This window comes from Macrosteles quadrilineatus, unplaced genomic scaffold (assembly GCF_028750875.1).
Source record: "Macrosteles quadrilineatus isolate MER2022 unplaced genomic scaffold, UCM_ALF_1.0 Scaffold_1__1_contigs__length_201487025, whole genome shotgun sequence".
Classification (NCBI taxonomy): domain Eukaryota; kingdom Metazoa; phylum Arthropoda; class Insecta; order Hemiptera; family Cicadellidae; genus Macrosteles; species Macrosteles quadrilineatus.
Genome location: NW_026542594.1, coordinates 29,897,856 through 29,914,213, shown reverse-complemented (window position 1 = coordinate 29,914,213; position 16,358 = coordinate 29,897,856). Strand labels below are relative to the sequence as shown.

Here is a 16,358-nt window from a genome sequence, read left to right as displayed (position 1 = left end):
GGTTTAGACAATGTGATCAAATTAAATGCTTAATTTATAAGTGCCATCAAGATGGTTTTGATCTTGGAACATGTCTTTGATTTTACTTTTTGACACAAGTACTTGATTTATGTGTAAATTTAAAAATAATAAAATGCGAAATAAATATGCGGTACCAGTTCATATGTTCGTATTACCGTCAATACTATAAGCCCAAAGTTTCACCGTATCTCTAGACATGTCACTAAAATAGAGGCAAGTACGAAAATTATAAGATTTTTAAAATCCCTAATGAGTTTGTGTTGAAATATTTATCTTCATAAATACGTGAAACACAAAGTACCCTTGTATCCCCCTGGTCGAATCTGCTGGTTTTAGAACCAACCGGAAGTCTATAAATCACTAGTAGCCAATCCTATTTTTCAACATTTCGGTTGAATTGGGTTCTGCACACGTGAGCAGTCCTACTCCTCAAACCCGTGACCCACGACCCCCCCCCCTCCCCGGGAGGTCGCAATTATTCCTAATTGGAGGGAGGGGGGTCTCTGAGGTCACACCCCTAGCCGACGAGTATCTTTAATTACCTCTTCGTGGCCTTTATAGCGGAACAAAAACCAGCTCTTAATGTTCTATCCGCAATTTATCCGGATTTATATCTGTTTTTTGTTTTTTATTTTGCCCGTTCAACGACCTTGACCGCGCATCGGAAGTGCGCCTCTGGGCGCGTAACTGTTTTAAGCCCTGTTTTGACAATCATAGGCTTCTCGGCCACTTAGATCCCGGTTGTTGCGTGGACCTGGCCTAGGAACGTCCACTAATGCAGTGGTATGCGAGATTGGTGTAGATGATAGGTGTATTGGCCTCAGTCTATCTCGCAACAGATGGATACCAGGTCATTCTAAACTTAGATCTCCGAGGAAACTGGTTCTGTAAATATATCAATTATAACCGCCAGACTGCAATTTACTGCCGGTATTCAAATAGGAATCCAAAGTACCTACTACGCAAGGATACAAACTTATATTATTATATATGGACTCATTTACAAATTTAATTTATTTAGGAACGTGTATCTTTAACTATGTAATTTATGATTTCGGAATATAACTAATATTATTTGTTTATTATATTATGTAAAATGTAAGCCCTGTCGGTGCAGTAGTTTTTACGCCTATTAGTAATATACATTCAGACATACACCTTCAGATATAATAGTATAGTTAGATGTAATAGCATATAACAGTATATATGGACATTAACATATCTTCATAGGTAGGGTACTTCAAAACAAAAAGATTATTTTACTTTAAGGTTTTTGCGCATTAGTGTGCTGTGGCTGTACCCTAACAGTTGACAATAAATTACCTATAACGTCTATAACGTTCACATATAATGTCTATAGATGAATAAATATAATTTAATTTCATTTCATTACCTATACAAAATAAGTAACTCAAAAGTGCATCCAAGTTTTAAGCTTGTACTGCTTCAAGGGGTTTTGTTTTTTGGAGCATCTGAACTCCGAGACTGCTCCGATCTGCTCCAATAATCCTTGTCTACAGTTCCATTCGGAATGTAAAGAAGTGGTTATTACCCTATTTTCCGCCGCGAGGAAGATGCCGAGGAGTTACTCGACTATGACTGTCCTTGGCGAGTCCTTGGTTGGAGCGCTCACGTCGTGCCATCGCTAAATGTCTTTTTGTGTCCCGAGACTCCGACAATTTGCGCGAGGACTTATTAAAACTCCACATTCTTCGGGTACCGTCATTACGTTTAATGAAGAGAGTACGTTGTACTGTGTGGTCGTGGCGTCCACGAGGAATGTACTTGTACTATGAGATTCGGCCATACCTTGGGTTGGTCAAAAATGTACAGTTAATAAAAAAAATTTGTTTGTCGCTATTTGAATGGCTATGCCTGTAATCTCATGAACACGGTGACACGACAGTCTAGGGAAGCCTACCTTAAGACAATTGCAAGTAAAAGACGAGAGTGTTTTAGATGAATAACAGAATATAAAAAAATGTTTTAAATACTGATTTTCTATTATTTACAAATACAACCTAATTTCCAATAACACAACGAGCCAATCAACTTCGGCTAGAAACATCTCAACAACAATCACTACAAGAGGATATTGATCATCGGCAGATTATCCGCGAGATGGTTGACCGCGCATAGCAGTGATCCAGAGAGCCATAAATTGTCCAAGAGACATGGGAAGACTTATGGATGTGACTGCGATGGTGAATTCCGCACAATTACGTGACGTACATTCCCGACTCTCCGGCGTTGGCGTGTTTTGCTTCACTTTCTGTCAACGAGGGTCAACACACCGATAATTATTGGCATTCTTTGTGTCGAAATGGCAAGGACGAGCGTGTAGTGTAAGGTACCGGCGATCAGAATATGAGAGATAAGTAAGTTGCATTGTGTGAAGACACAATATATACCCAGTCCAGTCAACGAATGAGGTGTAGAGTGTGTGAGCAGGTAACTAGCGATTCCTTCAGAAACTTGTTCAGGGGGCTTAGGGTGTTAACATACCAAAAGTCCTGACTCCTAGGTGTTGTGTAAGGAGGGTGAAGGGGGGGAAGGGGGGAAGGTACGCATTTTGGTTTTTTCGATTATATCTCTAAGACTATCAACTTTTTGTAATCAATACTAAATTATAAAATTTAAGAAGATTAAATTTCCTACAAGAAAAGTATATAATGTGTTTACTTTGGTTTAACCATTTACAAGTTATTACTAATTTAATTAATATCTTATTAAAATACTCCTTCCATAAGAAATACATGTAAATAAGTATGAAAAATGGGGCAAATCCTATCCGCCCAAAAGAAATATAATCAATATTCTGAAAAACTTGACAAAATGTCCAGTAATTTGACACTTTAATAATAAAAATTGATCCAAAATTAGAGCGTGAGCAAGGCAACAAAAATGTCGTGTTTTGGTGTGTGTGTGTGTGTTTTTTTTTAAACCTCAAATTATCCCGTTTTTAAGCACTCACCCTCGCTTTAATTTTTTACCAAATTTTATGATTTAAGTGTCAAATTGCTGGAAATTTTACCAAGATTTACAGAATATCGGTTATATTTCTTTTTACAAAAAGTTTAAAGTTTTCGAGATATAATCGAAAAACCCAAAATGCGTTCACCCTCGCTTTAAATTTTTACCAAATTTTATGATTTAAGTGTCAAATTGCTGGAAATTTTACCAAGATTTACAGAATATCGGTTATATTTCTTTTTACAAAAAGTTGAAAGTTTTCGAGATATAATCGAAAAACCCAAAATGCGTACCTTTACCCCCCTTTCCCCCCTCCACCCCCGGCTCAACTCCTAGGAGTCAGGACATTTGGTATGTTAACACCCTAAGCCCCCTGTTTCTGAATGAATTGCTTAGTTACCTGCTCACGCACTCTACACCCACTTTTGGATCATTCATTGACTGGACTAATAGCACAGTAGTGGGTATAGTGGTGTTTGGTGTCAAGTACAGTAGTGCAATCGTTCTGTGTCAACGATCAGATGCAGTAACACGCTTTTCAGGTTTTTTCAACATTGAAACAGTTTAAACTATTTACAAAATGTTTGCAAATATTGTTGTTTTTACAAGTATTCGTTCTTCCTTCTGTGTCAATGGTTAAAGTCACGAATACTTGAAAAATCATAAACATGGAATGTGTATGGATCATAAACATACACAAATGACGTTTTTGGCCCGATTTAGCATTAATTAACATATGGTTTTGTTTACTTTAGGGCCAAAACGACATTTGTTTATGATTATGATCCATACCGGGCATTTTCTAGTATTTGTGGTTAAAGTAAAGTTATACGATAAAACGTGGTTTCGTCTTCGATGATTATTTTCCTAAAAGATATCACCCCTGAACTCAAGTAGAATCAACGTAAATTACGTAAATTAAACCTGTAAAAATAATGGACAATGATTCGGAGACGGAGACAAAACGAGCTTGCTCGCGGTCCAGGATATGAAGTTTATCTACATCCTTTTCACACACCCTTAATTGGGATGAATTTATTGACCTGCTCAAGAAGTGGCTTCAGCGGGTGAGGTCTTGGTGGACGAGCTGTCCGCCGCGGTCAAGGACGAACAGGTCGATACCCGTTACCGGCTACGGGTTACGGGTTATGGGATTAGATCCCGAACCTGCACTTCCCGTATGCTAATGACGACTCCCGATAGACTCATTACGCCATTAAAATTTGCTCGTCCCCATTAGACATGGGAATTGCACTAAAACTGAAAATCGTGGGAAACAAAATTGCCCGCCCTATTGGATCGGAGATGATGTAATTAGTAAAGATAAAAAGAGATAATCTTTCGATGAACGGGGCGACGACCCCGGAAATCGAAAGTACCTTCTTGTACCCCGGTTGTCGACCGCTTGTTCGGTATAATTAGGAATAATTGGTGGTTAATGCGAACTAATACATAAACAGAATGGAAACTATTACTGAACATATGCATCGAGGTGGAACAGGTTTGGTGCAGAGGTCGGTGTAATTATGGGATGGCTGTGATGGGAGATGAAGCCAAGTGCCATTGGCGATACAATACGGGTACGGTACCAGGTACCATCCACTCACAGTGCACACAACATACCACTAGTGGGATTTAGTTGCTTTTAGTTCTTGTCGATTCTGAATCCATTGTATCTGTTTATAGTTTACTCATTGCAACTTTTCAAATCACTAACTACACGACCGTCTTTGGTCTGAAACATCAACTGAAGATTATATTGAGTTTAAGATGATATATGTAATAAAGTTGCTTAAATTAGTAGTTAAAATATGCATTGCTTACCAGCATTGGTGAAGGATAGTAGGAAAACAGCCCAGATGAAGAAACAGGCCGAGTGCTGGAACGCCATCATGGCGCTCGGACTGTCTGAACTTCTGCAACAAAACATATTTTCATGAGCACAGAAGTACAAAGTACAGAGATTTCAACAAACAAGTACGGAATACGGCGGGGAGTGTGGGGGTAACTCTTTAAGTGTCTTGTGGGAGGCGAGAGCAAGAACAGGTCAACAGTGTAAGAGTAAAGGTCTTTGAAAATCTTTGGACAATCTAATGACGCATTAATAAACGCAATTGGCCGTGATGGGTAAAGTGCAAGTCACAGTGAATATTTTCACGGTTGGTGAAGTGTGTTTTTCTGACAATATATTACGAAGGACATTAATCCATCCTTCAAAATAAACATTTGAAATCACATCCTTTACACGTTGTTTCGTGGGGAATGTGCACTGACCGACCGATTGTGTGATCAAACTATAGCACATAAGGTAATGTTGTGATATCACCCGTGTAATATATCCGAGAGTTATTTACCGTATAATTAGTATTGTGTTGACCAAGCCAGTCCTACAGTAGACAGTCGCCTCTGATACTTCGCTATGTAGCCATACCACGTATACTGCGGTGTTGTCAACAACTGTAGCAGCCCGATACCGTCCGTATGATAAGTAATGCTTTGGATTCAATGGTATGAGATATGTTATTGTTTTGCCGTTACCGGTTTCCGAGTACCATTTAAATAAATCTGCCTTCAATGTGGGTTCTTTGTGTACTGCAGGTGGTCGCCCCCACGACTGTATGAATCATGGTGTTGGCAACTGGCGACTATGTAGCGAATCCAATCTGATGCTTCTGCTCCTCCTTTCTGTGTAGCCTACCTAGTTTAATCGTGTATGTTTCTAAATCATGTTTGTACATCTAAGTACAGTTTGTGCCTAAGAATGTTTAACCTTTTTAATGGTATAATTTTAGTATGACTTCCTCAATGTCCACCTCGATCTTATTTAGAGCTTGTGCACAGGTGATCCATACCATATAGGTTTTTCGTATAAAAGGTTATTGATTTTTACAAGATATATGTTTATGTTTAAACTTTACTAGGTAATCGATCTTTTTATTTAAGATAAATTATCGATTTATTCTGTAATCACAGGACGTACTGATTTATTAAGCAAGGGCTCTTCGGTGTTCATCCGACGTTTTAACAGATTGTAATGCTTAAGTTCCTCTAAACAAGTTTTAAATTGAAATAGTAATACTTAAAAATACTCTAGGTGTAATATTTGCCTATTGAGACGATAGTATCATAGTCAATGATAGAAGTAATAAAATATGGCATTATTTTACATGCTGTATTAAACCGGAGTTTATATACACGCTCTTAACTTCAATCAATTATATATGTAGAGAGACGCTGATCCCAAGTAAAAGTTGCAATACACTTATATATTCAACACGAGAAACAACCAATAAGAGAAACAACAGATGGATAGAGGCAAGGCAGAGGTACACGATCACACGCCGCGGGGGACATGGTACACTGGAAACACAGATTCTGAAAATAATAAACGGTACCTTGGCCGAGCGAGGTCAGAGGTTGCGCGCTTGCGCTATCCCCCCATTAAAGTCGCGGAGAGGCGCAAGCAACGTTGCGCTCAGTGTGGCGCTTAGCAGCTGACTTGACCGGCTGACTGTGATAACAAACCAACTCTCGTCCTAGCTCCCATCCATCAATAGTTGGACGTTTGATAAATGGAAGCAAGTAACACCACTTGCTAATTTTGCACTAAACTCTACTTTACATAGCGAAACATGAAAAATCTGAACCTCTTGGCCTTTAGGAAAACAGTCCTTGTAAATGTTCTTAGAAGATGTTGTGTTACTTAGGATATGGCTCTTTAACCGACGTGTTTTTCCGTGAGCTTTAGAAACTCTCATGTCACACTGGTTGTTGAAGCAGAAAAATGATTACTGTTATTTCTCTTTTGTTTAGTAATGAGCTTGTATGTGACTACAGCGTCTGGTGTAACATGAGTGAATGTTAGATACAGTTAGACGTATAGACAAGTGAGAAGCGGCTGCTGTGGCTGTTTGATCCACTCCGAGTGAGAGGTTCTCAGACATATGATCACCACGTCAATGACCTCTACACTACACTTGGCACAATGGCACGGATCTTGCCATGCCAAGCCACTCATCGGCGCCTGAATAATAGACAAAGCGCCGATTTCACGTCGATTCGCGATCGCTGCACAGCCTAACGGAAGTTTATTTATTACTATGTTCTACGTCGTATGCAGATGAGGTGCTGGAGTATATGCATGGTCACGTTCTCTGCAGTCTGCACTCTCGGACGCGTACGTACAATGCCAATGTCGAACAGTATAGAGCAGACGTGTAGTCTCGTTAAGCCGTGCACGGCCACGCATTCACATCGTTTGACGTGGAAATTCAGGGCGCGGGGTAATTGATTGTGATTATTGATGTAGTAAACAAAATAAATACAGTCCATATTACGTTACAAGTTAAGTAAATTGTCGTGACTTTCTGTTTAAGTAAATGTGTTAACAACGTTTTGTTTTATTTACATTAGGTAACTATTAACGAGATTCTTTAAAGTTTGTACACCGAGATATCAAAAATATGACTATTCAAAATAAATGGAAATTGTTACCGAGCAGTTGCTGCGGTGATGTCCAGAGGTTGGGCGATTCATCCATCACCCTCCTCTCTTGGTGAAGGTCAGACGCGCGGCTCGCGACGTGCTTTGACCACGCAAATCTCGGAAGTGGGCCAAGACGAGACGAGTATCGAACTAACTGAGTTTATAATAGCGTAAGGAAGAACTTGGATGGAATGCCGCGCAAGAATTAGGAAGTAACGGTTGCAGCCTAATACGGGAGCAAGCCAGAACCTGTTTTCGGCAATACTTTGAAACATGTGGACTGTTGTTTTTTACAACGCGTCCTTGACTTGTAATCGAGTGGTGCTGTGTCTGTGTCGTTCAACTCCCCGCCCCCCTACACAGTCAACTATCATACCTCCATTTCAAGACTGTTGGTTCCAATGGAATCTCAAATTCAGCTTTTGCTAAACATGTGTAATCTGATCGATGATTAAAGAGACGAAAGATAAATCTATGTTTCGACCCTTCCCTCGAGCACTTGAAATTCAATTTACAAATCCCTCCTCTTTCCCGGTCTGCGGAAATCCATCAACAGCGCTGCCCTTGGCGGATTAGCGCCGGATCATATGTGTGCCAGACGGGTAAAAAATGGCGGGACGGCGGCGACTTTTGCCGGGGGCTCTGCAGACCGTTGAGCTAACACCTGCACCTCAGCGTGGGCGACCAGAGCCAACGGGACAGCGGCAAACCCGGAGTCACCAGAAACATCTAGTGTAGTATACGAAGCTCGGGCACAGTTTTGAATACCTATAAAAAATGTTGGCTCCACCAAAAGGCAAAAAGAAAAACTGATAATAACTAGTTTAAGTTTGGTAGGTATAAACTATGACATTCAGTCAAGGAATCGCGATTGATTAAGGTTTGCAAAGTGGTCGTAACAGCATTGTTCTTCCCATTAATGGCTTCATAAAGCTACTGTTACATCTAAACCGGCTGAACAGGAAGAAAGGTGTATAGAGGTCAAAGTCCTTCGTGATACAAAACTCTATAAAATAACCAATAAACATTTGCAGACTAAACGATTTATGCGCTATTAACCGCCACCAGGATAAACGGTTCTTTGCAAAAGGAATTCTAATGCGAGAGTAAACATAAAAAGTGATCCAGTTAAGTAGTTTAATCGCCGATATTTGTCAATTTGAGATGCCGAGCCACCCAGAAGTAAAGCGATGACCCGCGAGGTACCGTTCACACAGGTGATAAAGTTTTAATGCGATGCGAGGTGTTAAGTCATAAATCGGCTATAGTGTTACAGCCATTGATCGTGTAGAGGGTGTGGACCATCCGATACAAACAATATACAGTAGTAAATAGATATCCTGTTATTCACTTCTTAGTTTAGTTTCGTTGTGTAAAATCACTGTACAGTGTTTTACGCCTTAGGCATGCATTGGACGAACAACTAATACACAATACAAACTGAAAGCCCCCGCGTTCTTATGATGGCAATGTTAAATCACCTGAGTTTCCTCGCAGTCTGTCACACTCAAACACGCAGAGCGCAGAGGACGTTGGCAGTTTAGGTGGCACTTCAAACCGGCCGCAGATGATACAGGGCCTCAGCCGCTCTCCGTCCACCGTCCACCGTCCCCGGTACTTGCACTCGGTTATTTTTACTCGCGACAAAAAGTCGTCAGTACCGTATACGGACATGACTCGCCCCATACGGGCTGACAAATGCTTTCCTATTTAAATTCTAGTGTAGGTCTATCAGGAGTCGTCGCCCGCAGTCGCTCTGATCCGATACTCGTGGTTTACGGCGACTTATCATCGTGAGAGCAGAAGTCTTATCATTCTCGCATGGGCGGACCAAGGGCTTTGCTATAATTGCAGTGCGCAATTCGATAATACACATGTTGAAGGTCAAGGTCATCAGTAGAGAGCGCATCGGTTATAATAGACGGTGGACTGTGGTAATGACTAAAACAGCTCAAGATTAAATGTTTTACCACTGTTGTTGTATTGATTAAATCACGACCTACAACACATTATCACTGAATTTCAGTTTCTGCTTGAGAATGGGATGTGTGGTGTCCTACTATCTGCCACCAGTGTCGTTTGCCACCAGTGTCATTTGCCACCAGTAGGGTCAGTTCCTGGAATTCCCGCCCCGGAATTCCCACCGTGACCGTTCCTATGTGTCACAACTATGTAGTTGTACTTAAATATTTTTGTATATTGAATAAATGTTTATAACTACAGTTACAACTGTGAATTGTTAAAATTAATTTTACCATCATGTCCGGCAAAAGAAAACACATTTTGAGTCTAAACTCATATAATCGCAACTTAAACAGTATAGGAATATCCATGTTAAAGTATTTTAAACTATTTGAACTATTTAAAACTATTTCAGTTTATTTATTTCTATGTTTATAACTCTAGTTACAACTGTGAATTGTGAAAATTAATTTTACCATCTTGTTCGGCAAAAGAAAACATACATTGTGAGTCTAAACCATAGACTATGTTTATCTATGTCTAAACTAAACAATTTAAACAGTATAGGAATATCTATGTTAAGGTATTTTAAACTATTTGAACTATTTAAAGCGTTTTTCAGTTTATTTATTTCTATAAAGCTACGTAAAGGAGTTACAGCGTGTTAAATTTAGGGGAAAGTAGCTTTTTGTTAAATTCAGCATGATATAGCTCATAAACGAGTAAGTTTGGAGAAAAAATGCAAATAATAAATTATAAATGTCTTGAAATTGCATCTAAATTCTAAAAATATAATAAAATATAAATATACATCCATACATCTAAACTTTCTCATTTATAATATTAGTAGGATATATAAATATATATAGGATATATTAGGCCTATTTAAATTATTCCAAATTTCTCTATAGACCTTCGAGCTAAACAAATAATTTAGTATGTCAAAGTGTTTTTGTACGATTATTGGTTACGGAGAAAACTCAAAAAAATTTTAATTATAAATTCCCATGTGTATGGAGAGTATTGTAAAATGTTGTAGTTTCCTAGTTTATGGATATATTTTGATCAAACTTGGCTAATTAATTGTTTTTATACTAAGCTATAATTATTTTACTTAAAACACACTTTTTTAGTTTCCTTGTAGCAGCAAACTTAGGTACTCGTTAAACCTAAATGTTATAAATAGATTAATTGAAAATCAATTCAGGCAAATGAAAGTTCGCTTAGACGGTAGGTTTGGTGCGGCGGAGGTATTTTTACATGTTGTTGTTCACCGTTTGAATTTGTGGTTAAAGTGTGTTCCATATTATATGTGTGATTCTAAAGTTTTGTGCCTAATCTGTACCATTAATATTGGTGAGTAAAGGGGTGTATGGATTTTATAACCATTATTTTATTAGCGGCCGTTGTATCTAACCACAACGGGCTCTGTTACTATCTATTAAATAAATGAATTAGACTAACACTTTGACTAACCTATTTTTGGAGCAAAGCCGAACTATTGTTCCATCTGCTTTATTCCTCTTGAAGTTGAACGCGAATCCTTGATAAAAAGCTCGTGGCTTTCCGCGAACTGTTGTTGCTATTTCCATTCCACAAATGGAGTGAAAAAACAACTATAACTATTAAGCAAATAAAACAAAATGTATATACTTAAATTATGCTACTGTAGCCTACAATGTAAAACTTGGTTAGAACACCACTGACTATGTCGTAACACTACAACACCACAGATAAGAATGAGCGTTTCCGTAATGTATTTCTTTACTCCTATAGAGAGTGTTGGAATTTTTACCCATAAAAATGTGGCAGGAGAGGGTGATAGAGTGAATTATAGGTATTTCCTGGTCCATCGGCCGGTACCTCGAGGGGTGATGACCGACGGACTAGGGTTGGGGCTGATGACTCACCCAGCCAGGTATAAAGTGGTGGCAAATGACACAAATCCTAGAGTGGTGGCAAATGACACATATTCGGGATGTGTTGCTACCCTAGTGGTTAGTGTCTCGGACTTTGGGAGAGGGAGGGACGGGTTCGATTCCAGGCAAATCCACAACATATGAATAACTTGGACCGCATTCCAAGTACTTCATACTGCAGTTCCTCATGTACAATTCCACCGGCGTAGAAATCCAGAAAAAAAGAAAAATCTAATTTGGTATTTGAACACTGTTATATCCAAATGTACCTAAAATCTCAACGATTCTATTTTGACAACTTTTATACCCTAGTAAACGTGACCAAGGCATTTTATCTTATTTGTAAAATGATTTTGAAGTAAACTAAAACACTGAAATTTTAGTATGATTTGACGAGTACAACTCCCAAAACCATAAAACCAATCGAAATCGAGTACAAAACCACTGCATTGGTTGATTCTTACCGAACTCAATTGTATCCGAAACAAGATTGTTAACTGACAGAAATAGGCTTATAAATGATAAGTTACCAGCATATATCTGTAGGACTTATCAACCATTAAAATATAATTTCTGCTGTATATAAAAATTATACAACTAAGAGAAATAAAGAAATATAAATAGCATAGGTGTCTTTTCAAAGTTCAAATCAAGTACAACAAAAGTGTTGTTTCCAGGTCGTACTCGAGTACCAGCGTCAGTTCCCACAGGAGCGTTAAATCGGCAGAAAAGTCTCCGAGATCGGAGCGGATTGAATAGCTTCTCCGTGAGGATTATTCCTAAGCCCGGCGGGCCGCAAAAACCTCTAACGACGGGATCGTGCGGGTAAATTTTAATGAAGAGTCTCACACGAGTAGGCCTACACGCAATTATACTAATATATTACTTATATACCGAGTTCCTCGACACCTAGTTGGGCAAAAAGACAGACGGCATTGCCGAGTGTGCGAGTTAAGTGTTGTTTCTGTCTAGTAAAAAGATCTCGCATCTCGAGTATTATTATACGGTTCCGAGAAGGAATCGATGATACTAAAATATCGGTTGGGTTTTGCTCGACGCTTCACCGTAGAACGGATAATGACTCTATAATTGGCAGTCGGGTCAATATGGGATGTGTGGCTTGGACTTGTGCGTGTTAAATGTCCAGGAACAATGGTTATGGTAATGTAGAACAAGTGTTGGCAGTTTTTTGCTCGGCAGTAGCAGTAAATGGTTCATGAAGTGGCTCGCCATGTGAACATTTTATGGACGAGGTAAGTAAGCGAAATTATATGAGTGTAGGGTGCTGAGAGTGTTACAACATTGCCAGAATGAAATACTGTAGCTTCTTAATGCTAGAGCTATGGAAACGACCTCTTAAATGCATGTTTGCCTATTGCAAATAAGATAGCAGCCCTTGATTGTTATATACATGTAGTTGTATACATTTTCTGACTTAGCATTATGTTTGTTAACATAGTCTGTCACTTGTAAAAGTAGTTTGAAAACATTCAAGACAAATATTAGATTGAAAATAAATTCAGATAGACACTATAATGTATCTTCATCTAGTCTAGTGATAGCATAAGATGTTGTGTGTTGGGAGGGTCACTGTCCAGACAGTGTGGGAGACTCTTCGAGGAAATGTAGACGTGGAGGCTGAGGCGAGGCGAGCACGAAATGTCAAGTTTCCAACACTTGCTATAGGTCCTACACTCACGTCTGCAAACAGCCTATTCGTTTGGCTTAAACCTTCCTTATTCTTTACTGACAGTTTTAAACTCGAGGTTATAACGAGCATAGGGCAATCGTTATGCCAAACAATTCTTTTAAAATTAGAGCTTTTATCAATCTATACTAATAATTCTATAAACAAATACGTCGAAACACGTTTAGTTTCTATTCAACTTTAAAAGGCCGAAGGTGAACCCGATATAAAATTTGGGATGTGAGTGAAAACGCAAACAAGCCAAATTTAGGAGCTGACCCACCAGTCAAACCACTTGATCTCTCAGAGGTATAGATTTGATCGATGATATCAGCCAATTTAGGGAGTCTCCTATCAGTGATGATGGAGTAACTGTCTGCACAATATTTAGTCAGGTGATGTTATGTATCTGTGTTAACGTGGGCAGCTCCGTTAACCGGTCCAGTGATCCGCTAATACGATGACCGCCAAAGTCAAGGCTATTTGTGAGATTTGCCACACCTCCGACATTAACGAGGCATCGCCAGTTGATTTAGCTTACCGTGCAATCAGATCACACGTTTAGTGATGCCTTGGGGCCCGAAAGCCGATCTTCCTATTCTTCCCTCACAGCCATCCTTACATGTAAAATAATTGACTACTCGACGCTTGAATATAAGTGGCTCTACAGTCTACAGGTTACACCAGCGTTGGCTGTGCTGCTCGTTAAAGTTGGGAATATGGTTTAGTTACCATTCCGAGGAATGGTAAAATTTTTATGGCAAAGTATTGAAACTAAGGAAGAATATACTAAAAGCATGCCAGGTGCTGAATGTGATTTCTGTTAACTTTTTGATGCAACCAATTAGTCGAAACAGAAATAATGGAAGTATTGAAAACTTTACGAAATCATATTTCATGATGGCAGATTTTTAAAGTTCTATTCACGAATACTTGTCGTGGTGCTATTGTTAGAACAGCAGCGACAATTCATGAACGCAAAATTGATCATCTCACCAACACGACCAAAGGCAGAGTCCTGGATCGCATTGATCTACTCATACGAGACAATAGCGGCAATGCGAAGGGCGAACGTGAATGATTAAGAGACTATGCCGCCTGAGTTATCATCTCTGTTTCATCGGTTGTTTACGACGAACATGATATAGGAGCCATTGTTAACGTCGTCCTATGATTAACAACTCGCCCGTTAAGCTCACCTTTGCCCGTTACGGTTCCGCGACACGAGCGAAACATCATGCACCGTTCGGATAACTGCACAGAATTTAAATAAGGTAGGATAAACTGGTGGCTATGTAAAGTAAGAGCATCGTAAAGTGCGCGCTGGTCACATGCAGTAATGTGTGTAGTTGCGCGATACTGTACTGGCCACAGCAAGAAAACCGAAGCCGAAGGCCAACGAACTTTCCCGCGCACGCGATAACCGTTGCCACCACAGTCACGTCAGCTTGAAAGTGAGGTTATGTTTGGATGCTAATCAATCGTGGGAAACCTTTAATTGTTGCGATAGGTGTTGATGTCAACAGAGTTTTTATCAACGACTTAACAGTTTGCTGCTTGGGAAATCGTTTAATTCTCTATGAGAATGAATGAGGGGAAAACTTAGGTAGGTAGTGGTTATTTTAATGAAGCAGTGACGTTGGGTGGCGAGATTCCTATCAAGTTAGGGGCATTGTTTTTACATGCGATGTAAAAGATGTAATATTATAACGGGTTGATGGTTATGATAATATAGTAGTGCGTCTTGACATCTTTTTAAACCTACAGGGAATGTTATTGCCATCCAGATTTTTGGGTATTTGGGTAAACCTAGGAAAACGAACATTTTTTCTACACCTTGTTAGCTGAGAGGATGAAACTCTCACGTTCTACATTACTTGTTGCATTCATTAAGAGTTTGAAAAATAAGTATCAATATTCAATTAAATATTAAATGTTGAAGAGATTCAACCCCCCCCCCCCCAAATTTTGTCTTCATAATAATTGTATACAAACTTTTAGACAAATCACGAGTTATGGCTTATATCAAAGGGCTCCAACCTACTTTATAAATCAGCTTTGACCACAAAACAATATTAGAGTCTTGATCCTGTATTAAGGTAAAGAACAGTTTCTTTCATTTAAACACAACGTAACGCATTGCATGAACAAATCGACGAGGAAGAGGAACCTCCAGAGTCCAGGCGCAAACACGACAATGTATTTTGTACTCGTATTTTCGTTTTCGGGAGAAAGGAATGTTATTAAATTTGGTTTTGATGGCTCGTGTCGGGAGTGGGAGCTTCTGCAGGAGAGGGGATCAAAGAATGTGGGTCGTCACTAACGGTCCAGGACTGACCCCGATATCCCGAGGGACGGTCTGCATTTTGCAAGGACGTCGGTCCCGAAGTGCGAGTGACGAAAACAGGGAGTCCCCCCAAGGTCCTCCAGATGATACGACACGCCCGACGCCGACGTCTGGAATCTCGCCCAGGATAGCGTGTTTAGGTACAGAGGTCTGGAGCGTTGAATTTATGTTCGTTTAGAGTAGAAGTTCTTTTCTAACAAACTCTACAATATTTGGTTTTTAATCTATACATTTAATTCCGTAAGCGAATCGGTCATCATCCGGTTTTACCGGACATCAGCTTATTATAATTGGCAATAAGTCAACGAATCAATTAACGAAAACATAACCTCTCTAAGAAGCTATGAGTAGTGACTGTTAAGCCCTTTAGTTGCTGGGAATACATAACGGATTTGTACAGTTTTTTTTTATTGTTATAGGTTAGGTTGAAGTGCTATGGTGATAGATATCGTTCAAAATGTGTTTACCATACTCGTATCATACTTGTAATTTATCCATTCATTTATTAATTTTTGTGTTGTTTGAGCCCAGTGGATACATAGAGGTTTATAATAAAAAAAATTTAAAAAGAACAATTTGCATTTTACTCTTTGGTTAAAACATAACTTTTCTGTGTGTTGTCACATGGATGTCACCAATTCAGGTTTTCTAATAATGCGGTTTGTAAGGCACGCTTTTTACAATAGTTTAAGCTCTTGAGATACTTTGCCACGAAGATTTCCGGAGTATATCCTCGAAGACCTCAAGCTCAGGTGAGTTAGTGGTAGCATGGCACTACAACACTCGTAAACCTGATCGTAAACCATGATGGAGTCAAAGTCCAACATCCAGCATTCATCGTAAACATGGTGTGTCGGTCAAGGAGTCAGTAGGCAACTTCCGGGAGACAGACCCTCAGAAGTATTTGTGGTTTGTGACACTTTATTGCCAATAAAACTACAGTAATGAGAAAAGGCAAATTAGC

At 39.3% G+C, this 16,358-nt stretch overlaps 1 protein-coding gene across 1 annotated transcript in view; it reads right to left on the bottom strand.

Moving 5' to 3' along the window:
• Window positions 1-16,358, bottom strand: part of LOC129005944 (uncharacterized) — a 67,472-nt gene that overhangs the window by 25,016 nt on the left and 26,098 nt on the right. Inside the window, exon 2 of the mRNA XM_054434984.1 lies at window positions 4,819-4,910. Coding sequence (XP_054290959.1) covers window positions 4,819-4,888 — 70 coding nt within the window. The 5' untranslated portion in view covers window positions 4,889-4,910. The remainder of the gene's footprint in view (window positions 1-4,818; window positions 4,911-16,358) is intronic.